We start from the raw sequence: 17,367 nt of genomic DNA, 5'->3' as shown, positions 1-17,367 counted from the left end.
TGGAATGCATTGCTAGATTCCTATTGGCTATTTCAATCTGCAATAGCAAACTAGCTATTGTACTGGCCCTCTGCTGCTGTCAATCAGTAGTGGGTGGACCTGATGGAGAACTGCAGCAGAGGGCAGGTGCAATGCTAGTTTGCTATTGGCTATTGCAACTTGAAATAGCCAATAGGAATCTAGCAATGCATTCCTATGGCCAAAAATGTTTAAATCTTTTTTTCTATTCTGACACGGATCCGTGTCAGAATAAAGAAAACAACTCCATTAAGACCTTAGGAGAAGGTGAAAAATTGCTGACACAACTAGGGATTGATCTTTTGGAAAAAGAGACAATGGTCCACACCCCATCACAAGGACAGGGGAAACCTTCTGTTTCCCCACTATGGAAAAAATTACCTAGAAGGACATTATCGAATTTGCTAGTCTCTGGAGAAACCGCTGAACATTGAGCCTTAATTTGCAAATCTTAATGTTATGAATTATGTTGTTGCTATTTTTCTACAACTGTTTAGCGGAAGGAGGTTGCTGCCCGCCGCAGTAGGCCAGACGCCCCTGTTTGATCTAGACCCAGGGGACAACCCCGGGACCAGACCAAACTCTCATTCAACTTAGATTGTCTGAGAAAGTTGATATGGAGGAGGGATAAGAAAAATACCAGTTACTGATTGACCACAATTTGTGCATGGATTTGCTCTTTTTTTTGAAGACCTTACACTGCAAATTTGCTTTCGTCGAAATAAAGCAGAGCCACTTGTGGCTGGGTTTTTTTAGGCACTTTGTAGTGGTATAATTTACAGTATGTCCAAAAAAGTTTCCTTTCTTGAGCTTCCAGGTTTAAAAAAAAATTCACTGATGTGGCATATTTCATGATTATAAAGTATTCCCTAACTAAAACACATATGTACCATATGCTATTTATGTGCTGAGAAACTTCACATCAGATAAGTCATTTTTGCAAAACCGCAAACAAACTTTAATAATATGAGTTATCATTATTTAATTTTCTCTGTATGTTACTGTCATGTTTCATGGCAAAAGGAGAAAACTTTTTTATGTATGGCAATATAGGCTTGTGTGTATATGTTTTCTCTGTGCTGTTATAGGACAGCTAAGCAGTCCTCATTCGAACCGTCACCTTGTCAGTGGATTAAGATGATATCTATTGTAAGATAATACGACATTTAGGTTATTTAAACCTAACTGATTTTTCTTTTTTTTTTCTTTATTCTGACATGTAGCCGTTGGAATGCATTGCTAGATTCCTATTGGCTATTTCAATCTGCAATAGCAAACTAGCTATTGTACTGGCCCTCTGCTGCTGTCAATCAGTAGTGGGTGGACCTGATGGAGAACTGCAGCAGAGGGCAGGTGCAATGCTAGTTTGCTATTGGCTATTGCAACTTGAAATAGCCAATAGGAATCTAGCAATGCATTCCTATGGCCAAAAATGTTTAAATCTTTTTTTCTATTCTGACACGGATCCGTGTCAGAATAAAGAAAACAACTCCATTAAGACCTTAGGAGAAGGTGAAAAATTGCTGACACAACTAGGGATTGATCTTTTGGAAAAATAGACATTAGTCCACACCCCATCACAAGGACAGGGGAAACCTTCTGTTTCCCCACTATGGAAAAAATTACCTAGAAGGACATTATCGAATTTGCTAGTCTCTGGAGAAACCGCTGAACATTGAGCCTTAATTTGCAAATCTTAATGTTATGAATTATGTTGTTGCTATTTTTCTACAACTGTTTAGCGGAAGGAGGTTGCTGCCCGCCGCAGTAGGCCAGACGCCCCTGTTTGATCTAGACCCAGGGGACAACCCCGGGACCAGACCAAACTCTCATTCAACTTAGATTGTCTGAGAAAGTTGATATGGAGGAGGGAGAATCTCTCCTGATTGATTGTTGTTTTGACTTTTGCGTTACGTGTATTTTTGCTTCTGTTATTTTTTTTTTCTTTTCTTTATTGTATCTGTTCCTTTAAAGTGCTTATTGCTGCATTTCTAGTAGTTTCCAAACGGTTCCAAAAACCTTCTCTCGGAGCATACCAACTGAAAGATGGGGGGAGAAGATGCAGCCTAAATATAAGTAATTGTAACTTTAATGACGCCAAACGTAGGTACTAAATCACTAACACTAGCTTCCCATAATACCCAGGGCCTGAATATCTTGGTTAAAAGAAGGAAGGCTTTCCAAAACTACCATTCTTGTCATATTGATGTGCTATTCCTGCAGGAGACTCACTTTTTAGCCTCTAGCCCCCCCTCCTCCCTCCATAAACATTTTCCGAGATTCTACCTGGCAAATGCAAAAGAGAGAAGCAAGGGGGTAGCTATATGCTTCTCTGAAAAAGTGGTCTTCACATCCCGGCTAGAAATTAGAGATCCAGAAGGACAATATACAGGTGAAACTCGAATAATTAGAATATTGTGCAAAAGTAATTGCAGTAAGTGCTGCAAAAGGGGCCCAAACCAAGTACTGAGTACATATGCATGCTTGTACTTTTCAGAGGTCCGATATTGTTCTATGTACAATCCTTGTTTTATTGATTGCATGTAATAATCTACTTTTTTGAGGTTGTGGATTTGGGGTTCTTGGGGTTTTCATGAGCTGTAAGCCATAATCATCACAATTATGACAAATCACGGCTTGAACTATCTTGCTTTGCATGTAATGAGTCTATCTCATATATTAGTTTCACCTTTTAAGTTGCATTAGTGAAATAAATGAACTTTGCACGATATTCTAATTATTCGAGTTTCACCTGTATATTGATAAAAGGACGCATTCATAAATAGTTATTTACCCTTATATCGTAAATTTACGCCAAAAGACTCAATAGCTTTTTAGGCAACTATATACACCGAGATCAAGTAGGTTTTATTGGGGGAAGACAAGGCCCAGATCAGGTTAGAAGAGCTATAGATCTAATCGCATTGCTTAATCATCCTTGGGATGACACCCCTCCCCAACAAGGGATGTTGTTATCCATAGACTTGGAAAAAGCATTTGACTTGGTTTCCGGGAAATATCTGGTACAACTTCTCAAATCCTGGGGATTTGGACCCAAATTTCTTAATCTAGTAAATGCTCTTTACTCCTCCCCTTCAGCGCAGATTCGCCTACAAGGCTATCTCTCAGACCCTATTCAAATTCGAAGGGGCACTAGGCAGGGATGCCCCCTTTCGCCATTATTATTCGCTATAGCAATTGAACCCTTGGCAATACTTCTCCGTAATAGCCTAGATATTAAAGGGATAAAATGCTTTTCAAAGGAACATAAATGCGCCCTGTTCGCGGATGATATGCTGCTATTTGTAACCTCTCCACTGGTGTCACTACCCAACATTATGGCACTGTTGGAAGAATACGCACAGATATCAGGACTTCGAGTCAAGTCAGTAGCAGTAAATATTAATCTTTTAGCTGAAACCTGGTCGGGCCTTAAAAGCTCGTTCTCATTTAACTGGCGTACAGACTTCCTACAATATTTTTGTCTCTCTCTTAGAAGCTAATTACAAGGTTTTCTCTCGATGGTACCTTGTACCAGCAAAATTGGCGAACATGGGCCTAGGCATTACTTCGTTATGTTTCAGGGGCTGTAAACAGAAAGGCACCATGCTACATGTCTGGTGGCTGTGTCCAGGGTTACGACCCCTCTGGAACAGGCTGTTTGCCCTGCTTTCCAGGATTCTCGGGGCCCATATTCCCAGAAATCCACAGTATGTATTACTAAATAAACCATTCCAGGACATCTCCAGAACGCAGGGCAAACTCGCATCCTTTTTCTTCCTGGCGGCTAAGATATCAATAGCCCGGTCCTGGAAAGCTGAAAAGGTTCCATTCTCTCTAGTGCTATCTAAAGTAAACTGGATCATGATCCATGAGAAATTACATGGCATCTTGCAGGATAGCTACGCAGAATTTGAAGCAGTATGGGAACCATGGCTGAAATACCAAGAGATCCCAAATGCACATAGCACCATTTCCGAAACCCTAGCTTAAGCATATAGGGTCTGCTGCTCAGAACCCAGGAAACTATAATTTATGCCTTTATTCTTTATATAATATGTTTTTTTTTTCTCCTCTTTGTCTGTTCTTTTCCGTTTTGTATTTTTCCTTTTTGTACATTAAAACATTTTTCCATAAGTGTCCATATAGCGAAAGTAGCTATATCCAGATTGTGAGGCCCCGCACCCTCAAAACTAGAACCGAGTGAATGGAAGGGTGAGCCCCTGGAAGTAAATGTGGGCAGGGGCCAAGTCAAAGGTTAATAACACAACTGGTTTTCCTCTTGTCCTCTTCTGGTGAAAGCTTTGATGGTCCATTGAAGGGTGGGGGGATGCAGGGAATCAAGGCCGACTTGAGAAATATTGAATTTTCCATTTTTTTGTTTCTTTTTGACTCCTATGTTAAAAACTTGTTTTAAAACTTGCTTTATCTTATGGAAACCAATAAAAACTTTAAAACCCAATAAAAAAAAAAGAAGCAGCAGTGTTTCTCTCCTCGGCGGCCGGGAGCGGGAGGCTCCCGGAGCGCCCGGGAGAGTTAGGCTGTCTGGGGATCGGGGTCCCTGGTTAGCTGATAACCAGGGACGCTGATCTCTCTGCAAGTGGTCGGAGCCAGCCGTAGGATCACGGCTGGCTCCGCCCAGCTGTCAGAAGCAGGCTGTCGGCCGGCCGCTCGGCCAGCTTCGGCTTTCGGTGCGGCTCAGCAGAGGCATATGCGTGCGGCGCGACTGAGCCGCTCGGCCAAGTTCGGGGGCTGTACAGGCTATAGTGAATAGCCCGTACAGCAGCCCTTCAGTTCTACTAAACCGAAGGATCGGCTGAAGCTACGGCAAGATCCTTCGGCTGCTTCGTGAATAGACCCCTAAATCTTGGGATTTATAAAAGGGTGATAAACATGTGACACTGTTTCTGTATAATGATCTTGTAAGGTCAAGAATATGGAGTGTCAATGTTCGGGCACTGCTTTGTAAAATGGACATAGGAGTTTTGGAGAAGGGGAGCTACATCAATAAAAGGAATTAATCGCTTACAGTGAAAGATATGAAAAATTGGATTGGTTCAGTTTAGATAAAAGATGTCTAAGATGATTTCCCATGTTTAAATGTATGCAAGCCAGTCTCATTTTTATTTTAATCGCACGGATTATTCAAAAGATAAGGTAACATAAATTGCACATTTGATGGAAGAAGATTTTACTTTCCACATAGGAAGGGTTTCCCTAAAGTAAAAGCTCTTAAATTGTGGAATTCTTTACTGTATGTTGTATTTGTGACAAAACACTAGTGGAATTTATAAAAAGGTCTGACCAAAGAGGAAAAATATTTCTCAAGGAAAACATTAATTTGTGTGCTATGAGACTATGGGGTCTATTCACAAAGCTGCCGAGGGCAGCCGAGTGAATGACCGATCAGAAGTGAAGTGAGCCGAACACTGTTCGGCTATTCACTTCAGGCTGTCGGCAGGCCAATGGCTGGCCGCTCGGCCAGCTTCGGCTTTCAGCACGGCTCAGCGCTCGACTGAGCTGCTCGGCCGTGATCGGGAGCTGTACGGGCTATTGTGAATAGTCCGTACAGCACTCCCTCGGTTCTCCTGAACCGAAGGGGTCCTGGGGCCGAAGCCAGCCGAAGGATCGGCCGAAGCTACGGCCAGATCATTCGGCAGCTTTGTGAATAGACCCCTAAATCGTATGGAATAGAAACCATATGCATTTATTATATTGTACCATGTGCTAGCCTAAGGCTTGGACTAGAGTTTCCATTAACAAGATAATAAAAGCAAAACCACAACAAATGTATTTGCAGAAATATTTCATACCACACTTCTTTTACTTTACTTGAATACTGTATTTAATTGTACTTACATTAAAATGTTAGCATCCCATTTTAGTACATAGCAGGGTGGTTATGGAATTGGTACCTGAATATAAAGAAAAAATATATAGGCAGGTGGGATGCTGGCAGCGACAAGTATATTAGGAGCAGGAAGAGTAGTGATGTTACCATGGTTGTGGCAAAATAGCAGGCCAGTTAATCCCAACCAAGCTGCTGACTTTCTCCACTAGATGGCTTATTTGTCTTCACAGGCTACAGCAGGAATAATGATTGTGGATAAAAGACTTTGACTTGTAGCCAGGGGATTGCTCAGTAAATGCATGCAGTTTTTATTCATAATTGTTTATCTGCTGAACTGTTGAGGCATTTTGCTGATTAAAACCAAAGAAGAGCTCAAGGTCAAGAAGTAGATGTCAGGTAATGTGAGAATCTGTTGATGGCTTCCTGTGCAATTCTGACATGTCAGGTCCTCTGTAGTAATTTTTGTATTCCTATTGTTGCTTTTGCCCATGCTGCCTAGTCTCCTCTTTGCCAAGATTTGTTTGCCTTGTCCTGAAACAACTGAAGAAGGGAGAGTGTGTGCAAGTACTGGAGGCCTATATTTTTTCTGGTGTCAGTATCAATATATATTGATTTACCTTGCAGTTGAGAAATCTAGAGAAAAGACCATCAAATATTTATTTTCAACCATTCAGGCTGCAAGCACTTAATTTGGGTTCAACGAAGAAAGTACATGGTAGCTGACCATTTAGTAAAATAAAGACTGATGTAGTTAAATTAATTCCTTTTATTTATGGTGAAGAATTTGAGACAGCTAGTCTGATCTAAAAATTACTGGACTCCACTTGTAACCTGTATTGTCTGTTTTGTGGTGCTAATTTGTGAGCCAAAGAAAGAAGAACGTATGCTTTAGTCAGTGAACTGGATTCATTAACCATTTTTAATGCTTTGCATAGTCACAGTTGGGCACCTCAGAACATTGGTTAAATGACTGCTGTTCATTGTGCCATTGTGACAAGGTCTTGCATCGGCCATAAACTGTTAGGCCAGGTGCTGAAATCAAGAATGTGCCAATTCTGGTACTTCCTGACCTGCACAGATCTCATTAGATGATTTGGAATTGCTCAAAAACCCTTTATGTATTCAGTTGCAGGAGAGGCTTGAGTATGTTTCTATTGGGCTACCACTTTACATTTAGGCAAATTTGCATCTTTTCATATGTAGTATCAAAATGTAGTGCTGATGGAACCTGTTAGTGTCCTCAATTTTTGTTTCTATAAAACCTTTAGGAGCGGAGGTCTCTTGAAACCAAAGTTTGTTTCTCTTCTTACCCTTATTAGATCAGATTTCATATTCTCTGGAGCTCTTGCATTGTGCAAGAACATCCTTCCGTGAAAACCAAAATGTGATAACACACCATAGCATCAGAATTTGAGAAATCTGCGAGCAATAGATAAAAGAATTGTGTGTAACCTTAGAAGATTGCTAACAAGAGTATTTACAAGGATAGAGAGTACCTAATTGACATGGATCATTTTAAGGCCTAATTCAGACTGGACTTAAACATCCGTGCGGCGTGTGCACCCATAAGCGGGCCAATCACGGGAGGGACAGGTGCTGTGTGTAATTGCATAGAGCAGCCTGTTCTTCCCTATAGGAGGATGCATGTCTGCATGTGTGCGGACACCGGGATCCGCACGGATGTGCAAGTTTGGGTGTGCGGATGACAGCGTACAGCCGCGTCCTCCTATAGGGAAGAACAGGCGCATGCAATTACACGCAGCACATGTCCCGCCCGGGATCGGCCCGTTTACGGATGTGAACTATGAACTGGCTGAATAGCTGCACTGTGTGTGTGTGTCCTGTGTGTGTGCAGTGAGTGGAGTCAGAATTATAACAAGCGGAGGAAGGGGGGGTTAAGATGGTCACAAAGATGGTTGCCAGCTTGGCAGCCAACACAATTAAGCCTGTGAAGCCTGTTTACACACTTCATGCCGTGCGCAGCAAAGGGAAGCGGCAGTGCGCAGAGCTTTACGTGCAGTGTGTCTAGCAATATCTTGTTAATAGCCATGGTAATGTTTTCCTTGCACAAGTTCTTTCTGTGACATATACCAGGGATGCCTAAGTCTATTGCCTGGCAGAGGCAATAGAATAAATAATCGATAGAATAAATAATCGAAGAAATAATTAGCCAACTGGCCAACTAATCGATTAGGAAAATAATTGTTAGATGCAGCCCTACATTTTAATGCTTAAAACTAAAGGTGCACCGAAAATAAGTCAGGATGACATTGAATTATTTTATTTTTTTCTAACCTTTTTAAAAAAAAAAATATTTTAAATTTACATTTTTTATTTAACTTTACTGTCGAGGGCTCTGGTGCAATATCAGGGGTCTAAACAGACCCCTGATATTTTCCTTTTTAAAATCCTTGTGATGTATAGCACTTCCCATTCATTCATAATTGGGGACACAGTAAACAAACTCTGTCTTCAATTATTTACAAGCATTCAGTGATCACTGATCTCTGACTGCTTGTACCCGCTCTCCATCCTGACTCGCTGTCACAGGATGCAGAGGGGGCAGTGCGGGGAGGAGAGCTCCTCCCCCACACCGCCGGCTCAGCCCCCTGTGACCACTGTGACACCTGTTCACCATCTTGATTTGTCACAGGAGGCTGAGCAGGGAGCGGTGTGGGAGGAGAGCTTGGCCTCCTGTGACAGTGCTGACAGCGAAAGTGCTTAATGCATTTTAAGGATGCATTTTACATGTGTTTTGCATGCATATTGCATGCATTTTTAAACTTTTCATTTTTGCCATTTTCAGTCTCCATTTTATGGATTGTACCTGTGCTAGAAAAACATACTAAGTAAAATGCATATTGCGTTATTAATTTTCAGTGCATTTGCTATGTGGTATTATTGACTATAATGTAAGTGTTAACCAAAACACACAATAGATGCAGCAAGAAGGATTTTTCAAAAACACAATGCACTGCCCCTGACGCAACACACCAATGTTAATTGCTTCATAGATTGTAATTGTAACACATGATGGTATGATTGGGCACTTATTGTAGGACAATTAAGGCCCTTAAGAAAAGTGAGGGCTGCGATCTTATTGTATTTTCCAGCAGGTATATCTAGATCACAAGAATTGTTGAACATAATCACATATATTTATTATTTATCTGTTTGTCTAGAGACAAGAATTCATGTCTAATTAAAAAATATTTTAGAGACTACAAATTGCAGTTACTTTCTACGATATGTAATTTTTTCTTGCAAAAGCATCCACATAGATAGTTTGGTGTTTCAAAAGGCGATCGTTGCACACATGCTTAACAACATCTAAAATATTAAAGCTTTATTAATAATACAAAACATTAAAATGTCTACTAAAACATGTTATAAAACAACTGCATATTGACACCCCACAGCAAGTACATAACTTTGCACTACATGTAATTGCACAATGTATTTTTGACCATAGTAAAGACTGATGGATATTTATCACCGTTATATATATATATATATATGTGTGTAATGTATTGTTAAATTAATTGCATATTGTTTGTCCCTATTAGAATTATGTCACCTCCTCACCTAAAGACTCAATTAGCGAAACGCGTTGCTGAGCAAGCATAGCACTGTTAACAACAACTGATGTTAAGTTGTCTATACATGAGTTGCTATTGCTGAATACTGGATCATGTACCTATGAAAAAACTGATATAAGATACAGTGGATGCGGGAGGTGTGACTGGCGGAATATGCAGTTTTTTTGAATTTTTTTAAACATGCTTTAGTAGACATTTTAATGGTTTGTATTATCAATAAAGCTTTAATATTTTAGATGTTGTTAAATATGTGTGCCTTCTTAAACCCCAAACTATCTATATGGATGCTTTTGTATGTAAAAAAAGGGGATGGGCACTATATTTGGCTTAATTTAACAGGCTCCTGGTGAACAAGGCAACACATGTGGGTTATACAATATTTTCAATATTAGAATCGCCATACACCTTTTATTAAAGGAGAACTATGGGGTTAAGGCTTTTCCCCATAGTTCTCCTTAGGGTAACGGGAGGACGCAAACTAGCATCCTACCGTCACCCTCAGCTCAGTACTGAGACGCCACAGTACACCGTGAGCTACTGCTCGCGGTATACTGAGACGCCGTAGCTGAAGCGGATCCCGACAATTATGTCTGGATCCGCCCAGCTGCGTGAGTGACAGCTGGCTCTGCCTATCTAGAGGCAGAGCCAGCTGTACCCGCCCCCTCCCCCGTCCGATCCGCCAGTCAGCGCTGGTGGATCGGAGCGGGGGGAATCCAGCCCCTCCCCTGTCACGGCAGAGAGCTGTGACAGGATCAAGAAGTGAGCGAACGCCAGTATGTGTTCGCTCACTTCTCGATCTACTGAGCCGACCTGCGACAGTCTCATTGTCACAGGTCGGCTAGAACTATGAGGTGAGTGAAAAGCACTCACCTCATAGTTCTCCTTTAAATTGTATGTAAACCCTAACAATGAACTTTTCCTTCTTATTTGCTCCTTTTGTGGTTGTTTTGTTAAACATACCGTTCAAATAATGTTCTATCTATTTGATAATTACAAAAAAAATACTGGTTGGGTCTGAGAGAAATCATTAAGATTGTAACTTCCTGTGCTCTCCCTCTCTCTCCCTGTCACTGCATTCAAAGCAGTGTTAGCAGCTTTGTGAGCTGAGCAGCCCCTTGCCTTTTGTTATGGAGGCAAGGAGAAGGGGAAGGTGGTCTGTAGTCCAAACATACTTCCTGGCCTAGGGAGACAACCCCACTTCTCCATAGCTGCAGTACAGCGAGTGAGCATTGTCACCTAGATCAGCAAGTGTGTTACTGACATAAAAATAAAGGCAAAAGAAAAAATTGATGCAGCCACTACATCTAAGGAATGGCAGACCATACATTTTAAAATATTTCTTCTTTGGGTTTAATGTTGTTTTTTTAAATTATAGAATATCTTTTTCTGTTACAGTTTTGCCCTTTCTGATGAAGCCTACCGTTCTCTGAGGGACCAGGATAAAGATCAATGCATATTAATCACTGGTGAAAGTGGAGCAGGAAAAACAGGTACACATACTTCATTATTACCATTGACATCACAGCAGTATATGGAGTGCATTTATTATGTCATACCCTAAGAAGCATTGGGACATAGTAAAGGCAATGTCAGGCAGGCAACGCATTTCCTTTTTTTTCCTTCTTTTTTTTTTTTTAAAGCTATTTCTCGCTAAGAAGTCATTAATATTTCATGTCACTGGCACATTGGCCAGCGACAATTGCTCTGCATTTAACTCTCTGGATTAGAGAGACATTTGCAGGAGAGACATTTGTAGCAGCAAAAAGCTAACTTTTGATGTAGCACACATTTGATCTGTAGCTGCAATAAATCTTTTCTTGGCACCAAATCACCAGCAACTATAGTGCTTACACTGCTAGCTACAAATTCCCTTTAATGTTGGCTATTTGTGGCAAGGAAACACTACTACAAAATAGGCCTTCTGACATGACTGTAAGCGGATTTGGCAAGACCTTCCTTGTCTTGAAAAGTGAGACACTCTGGATTTCATGTGTGGAAACACTAGGTCCACCATGTCCAATGGATTACAATTAAATGAATGTTTGTTTTTACGAATTAAATTAAGACTATATTCAGATTCTCAGAAGTGGTACAGTTATATACACCTGCTGGGAGATGGAGTATTTATGTAGATGGATTGCATTGAATTGGATCCACCACTGAGACCCAAGGAATGTGTATAGTGCAACATGAGTCCAATAGTAGTGGTCCTGGAAATACAGTGTTGGAAACGAGGGGTATTCCTACTAAGCAGGTTATTTGGTGGTTTTTGTTTTCAAAATAACATGTTTTAGATTTTAATTTTAGTATTTGTAAAGGAGTTCTACACATTATCTACAATGAACAACCAGGATGCTATGGTGTGCTCCTTAAAAGTAGTGTGGTGAGGTGTGTACAAAACATGGGGGAAGGGGGAAATGAGAGTGCGCACAAAAAAGCATAGGCGCGCTTAAAGTATAAATTTGTCTAAGCACCTTGTGGTGTGTAAACCTTCCATTTTATTATCTAAAACAGGCTTTTTTAAAATTGTTTTACTGCTGGCAGTTCTGATATTGCATTTCTGTTGGTCAGTAACTCTTTTTATTCAGATGCATGGGAGGTTTTAGTGCCTGCCTTTTTGGGTCTGGTTCGTAGTACTGTACGTACATTACAGGAAGTTGGACGTGCAGACGATGGCTGCCCACCTCTTCTTCCGGGTCACTGTGAGGTTTTTACTGCTGTCTGTATCCTCATTAGAAAGATTTAATCTCACGTCCTGTCCTTGAGACAACAGGAAGTGAAAGGAAATCTAGCCTAGGATGGGAAATTCACTCCTGTAAGAGAGTCATGGGAAAAAGGTGTCTCCACTGAAGCTTTAGCATCAATCCTTGTTTCCACGACAATCCAAAATTGTCAAAATCCAATTGTCACAGGGACAGAAAGTGAGGTGAAATCTTCTGAACAGGGTCACACAACGCAAAACAAACTTTACAGGGGTTTAACCTTTCCCTATGCTATCCAAAACCTCAACAAAAATAAAATTTTGGCTGAAGTTACTTAAGAAATTTACCTGTTCTGACTTACCTGCAAATTCAACTTAAGAACAAACCTACAGTCCCTATCTTGTTCATAACTCGTGGACTGCCTGTATATACAGTTTTGTTAACATCACAACCAGATAAATTGTCCCGTCTTGATGTTTGCAGTTGGTAAGGTAATAAGTCATTCTATTTGGTGCTATAACATAATCCAGATAATAGGATCAGTACTACAATATCCATATATAAAGGAATTGAATAGAAATAAACTAGTATCTTGAAATACACTTTAAATAAAGACATGTAGTTTCATGCTTTTGGCACCTGTACAATACTACATTAGCCTTTCTCAGTTTGACAGTAAAGTGTACTAACAGTCCTTTAGGTTCCAAGCCTTTGGCAGGCATATAATAGTACATAAGCCTTTCTCAATCCATCAGTAAATTGAGACACATTACGAATACTACAGACGTTTTAAGTATAGCAGTAAGATAATGTTTATTAAATTCCCATAAAAATGATAGGTCTGATTTTTTTTTCATGTTGATGCTGCTGCAACCCTATAATAAAAAAATGCGTGGTGAAAAAAAAAAAAAGTAAAAATGCTCACCTTAGATCCTGGATTCCAGAAACGTCTTGTAGGTAGGTGATGCCACTGGGCTTATCCCATAATCCTGGGAAAGCTGTGGAGCTCAGGTTTCATCTGGCCCAAGATCTCTCTAGCACAGGGGCGCCCACAATGTTTCGTCTGGAGATCTACTTTTCAAATGACGAGCTCAATGAGATCTGCAAGCACTATTTTTGCAGATCACACTGGACTGGAACGCAGGCACTAATGTCCCTGCGTTCTGGGTGCTGGTGATTGCACTGCAGGAGGGGGCGTGGCTGCGGTACCATTTACTTCAATGAACCTCCACGCAACCTCCCGCCCCTGAACACATTCCAGTGCGTTCTAGAGGCCAAACACTCTGAAACGCAGACTTTGTGGTGTGAACCGGCCCTCTCTCGGCTGTCTCTCTCTCCTCGCGCTCTCCTCTGTTTCTATCTGCTGTCTCTTCTCTCTCTCTCTCTCTGCTGTCTCTCTTCTCTCTCTCTCTCTCTGCTGTCTCTCTTCTCGCTCTCTCTCTCTCTCTGCTGTCTCTCTTCTCTCTCTCCTCTGCTGCCTCTCCTCTCTCTCTCTGCTGTCTCTCTCCTGCCTCTTTTCTCTCTCTCTCTGCTGCCCCTGCTCTCTCTCTCTCTGCTGCCTCTCTTCTCTCTCTCTCTCCTGCCTCTCTTCTCTCTCTCTGCTGCCTCTCTTCTCTCACTTTCTCTGCTGTCTTTCTTTTCTTACCTCCACTGCAGCAGCTTCCCAGGTCTCTTATTGTGCGCCAGCATCCTGTCCTCCCGCGGTGCTCATGTGGCCGACGTTGCACATGAAGAGAGGTGTCTCGGCCTTTTCCATCTGCAGCGTCTGATACTTTCACCCACACGAGCACTGCGGGAGGACAGGACACAGGTCAGTGAGCCGATCGCAATCTACCAGTGTTCGCTTTGTGATTGACTGACTGATAAATCGCGATCGACCTAATGGGCACTTCTGCTCTAGCACATTGCTCTCAAGAGATCTGGGTTCCTAATCATTCCCAGGATCCCTGGAGAAGGCCATTTCTGCTGCTATAAATGGCCAGATGACAGTGGGAAGATGAGTTACTTCTACATTTTTGTTCTAATGTTTCAATCCTTTTTCTTGCACTTACATTTTTACAAAAGGGGGCTACAAGAGGAGAAAAAGACCTTGCATTTTCATACAAGCTTAGCTTTAAAGACATAAGCCTACCTATGACCTGTTACCTTGTCCATGCAGCGTTCCAGCAGGTGGAGTAAAGGATACATTGAGTTGGTTATTACCAAATTGTAAACACTGAGATCGGCAGCTGATGTTATTTTATTAATAGCTTTTCTCCCTAACACTCCTTAACGACCTCCCGGCCGGCCATTGTGCAAAAACGGCCGGCCGGGAGATATGAGCGGGCATATTTAAACGTCCTGTCAGCCACGCCCACCCGCACGTGGGAAACTGCCAAAATTGAAAAACAGGCAGCGATGCCTGTTTACGTATAGGCGATCCACCGGCTATAGAGCCGGCGGATCGCTTGAATAACGTGCCGTTCTGTTCGCCCCCTTTCCGCGGTCCCCCTCCCGCTGATCCCGAGCTCCAAGCCCGGGACCAGCATGGTGGCTCTGTGACCGGGGATCAGAGGGAGATTGGTACACGATCTCCCTCTGGTCCCCTCTCTGGTGTCAGATTGCGGAAGTGATGTATATTACATCACTTCCGCATTCTGCTGTCACTCTACAGCTTCAGAAGCTGGAGAGAAGCTGATGAAGCAGATCTCTGCTTCATCAGCTTCTTTGAGGGTCCCTAGGTGACATTAGGGGTCTTGGACCCTAATGTCACCTAGGCCCCTGATGTCTCCATAAAGAGGATCTGTCACATCCTCTTTGCTATCACATAAGGGGGTTTCTTAGCCTATGTGATAACAATAAAGTTAAGTGAAAAAAAAATAGGAAAAAAAAGTTGCAAAAAATAATTTAAAAAAAACACATTTTTTTCAAAGTCCCCACCCATACATACACGCATGCAAACATGCGTCGGGTGCGCAAACGACGATTGCGCCCATTATGCCGCATATGTTGCATATCGCCTCGAACGTCAGAGTGAGAGCAATAATTCTAGGGCCATCAATCACTGATAACACTAAACTGATGAGCGGTAAAAGCTTTTAAAGTGTCGCCTAAGGCCAATTGTGGGTATTGCAGTTTTGTGTGATTTCGCGGGTGCGCGCAATGTTAAAGCTTGACATGTTTGGTGTCTATTTACCTGACGTGACCCCGTCTTTTATATTTTACCAAAAAATTGAGCAATATTAATTGTATTATAACATAATGTAAAAAAAGTTTTTCGGTATCGAGTACCGATACTTATATTTCGGTACTCGTAGATACCGAGTACCGATACCGGTACTTCCGGTAGCATAGAGCTGTCTTCCCGGGCAATCAGGAAGCCAGGAAGGCTTCTTGATTGCCCGGGAAGCCGAATCCATTCTGTTTGGCCGGCTGGATGCTGATTGGCCGGGAAGCCGGCATTGAGGCCGGCTAAACAGATCTGACTATACGGTGACACGAACCCCACCCTGAAGGCACCTAATTCCCCTTGCATAGATCCTTAGCATTCTTTAACGTACCAGTCCGTGGGCCCCACAATTTTAAACTAGACCTATTTCACAAAAGTTGCTGTAAAAAAACAGCATAATTGAAATCTGGAGGAGTGTGTTCAAAATTTTAGAAGAATCTGGAGGAGTCTGTAAAACCTGATGTCAGTGTTGTGAACATGTAGCTAGGCATGTTAATGCTGCTCAGTGGTATTCAGTGCAGACAACATCCAGCTCTGCCCTACATTCTTTTTCAGGAACAAATCATTGCAACAGTGATATATTGCTTGTTAACAGCTAGCCAGTCTCTTACTATTATAATGAATTGTTTTTGCAGAGGTGCCCACAGAAAAAAAAAATGTAGGACAAAAGTAAATATAGTAAAAAAGAACAAAACCACTCTGGAAGAGGGGGGTATAGTTTATCAAAGAAATTGTGACTGTTTAACCTCTTAGATCATTTTTTTAATGTGCAAATCTGTTTAGCCGCTTTAAATATAGTTTAAAAAATCGTGGATGCTTGCATGAAAAAGTGCGTTTACTTGCTTAAAGATGCTACCCCACTTCCCCCCCTATGTAATGTTAAGGAGGAGGTTGTGGGAAGTAATGTTTACTATAATTGACCCTGACTATACTATGCTGGCAGATTTCATGATCAGTTATAAACTAGATTTGAACACTATCTGTGCTAACAAAGGATTAAAGATTTAGATGCATTGAACGAAGTTTAATAAAACTGGAGCAATTGCCCATAGTAACCAATCAGCTTCTATCATTCATGATAGAACAAATTCAAGAGAGAAGTTGATGGGTTGCCATTGCTCCATTTTTGATAAATTCTCCCCATTGCATGTTAATGAGAAGAAGTTACACAGTTATATAGTTATTCAGGTTGAAAAAAGACACAAGTCCATCGAGTTCAACCTAAAGAGATATGGAAAAAAAAAAGCCTAAAAAGAACGCTATGCCCCCAATTACCCACTGTTGATCCAGAGGAAGGCAAACAAACCCCCTATAAAGCATGGTTCAGTTTTCTCCAATGTATTAGTTATATCTCCATGGAACATTGTACTTTTGTGCAGGAAATATCATATTTATCAAATTCTGTGTTTGCTGTGATCCCAGTTTTTCTTATATTCACATTTTTGTTGATGATTGGACTTTTCTGTTTCTCTTATCTCTCAGGTCCCTGGAAGAGCAGCACTTGCATTTAAGCTTTAGTTTGAGATATACACACAGCAGCCTGTCTCCCTCCCCCCTCCCCTCTGCTCAGTGCTTCTCATCATCCCCGGCATCTGACCTGTTAGTTTGTGGCTCCACTGGGCTATCCAAAGCACACATGGACAGGGCGCTTCCAGCAGTGGTGTGGGGGCGTGTCTGCTAGCAAAGCAAACTCAGTGAGTCCAGCATTGGTGTGAGCGTGTCTGTCAGCGGGGCAGCATCAGCATGAGACAGAGAGAGTGTAATCCCTAATACACCAGCTGAATTTCCACTCGCCCTCACTTCATTTCCACTCGCAAAATGCGAGCAGGCGAGTGGAAATTTTGAGCTCTGATATAGAGTATATACTGCTAATACAGTGCAGACAATACATTTACAATTATACTAACATGAATGGATTGAATGATCTGTATGTAGCCCTGTACTAGGGATCATTTAACCCATTCATGTTAGCAGAGGATCATTGTAAAT

At 41.6% G+C, this 17,367-nt stretch overlaps 1 protein-coding gene across 3 annotated transcripts in view; it reads left to right on the top strand.

The window, feature by feature from the left end:
* MYO1B (myosin IB) overlaps window positions 1-17,367 on the top strand; it is a 230,201-nt gene that overhangs the window by 90,808 nt on the left and 122,026 nt on the right. For all 3 annotated transcript variants that reach the window (XM_018557219.1, XM_018557217.1, XM_018557216.1), the window contains exon 4: window positions 10,864-10,958. In XM_018557219.1, the coding sequence (XP_018412721.1) occupies window positions 10,864-10,958 (95 nt within the window). The remainder of the gene's footprint in view (window positions 1-10,863; window positions 10,959-17,367) is intronic.

The sequence above is a fragment of the Nanorana parkeri genome, unplaced genomic scaffold (assembly GCF_000935625.1).
Source record: "Nanorana parkeri isolate BGI_ZX_2015 unplaced genomic scaffold, ASM93562v1 scaffold273, whole genome shotgun sequence".
In the NCBI taxonomy this organism is placed as follows: domain Eukaryota; kingdom Metazoa; phylum Chordata; class Amphibia; order Anura; family Dicroglossidae; genus Nanorana; species Nanorana parkeri.
This window is presented reverse-complemented; position numbering and strand designations above follow the sequence as displayed.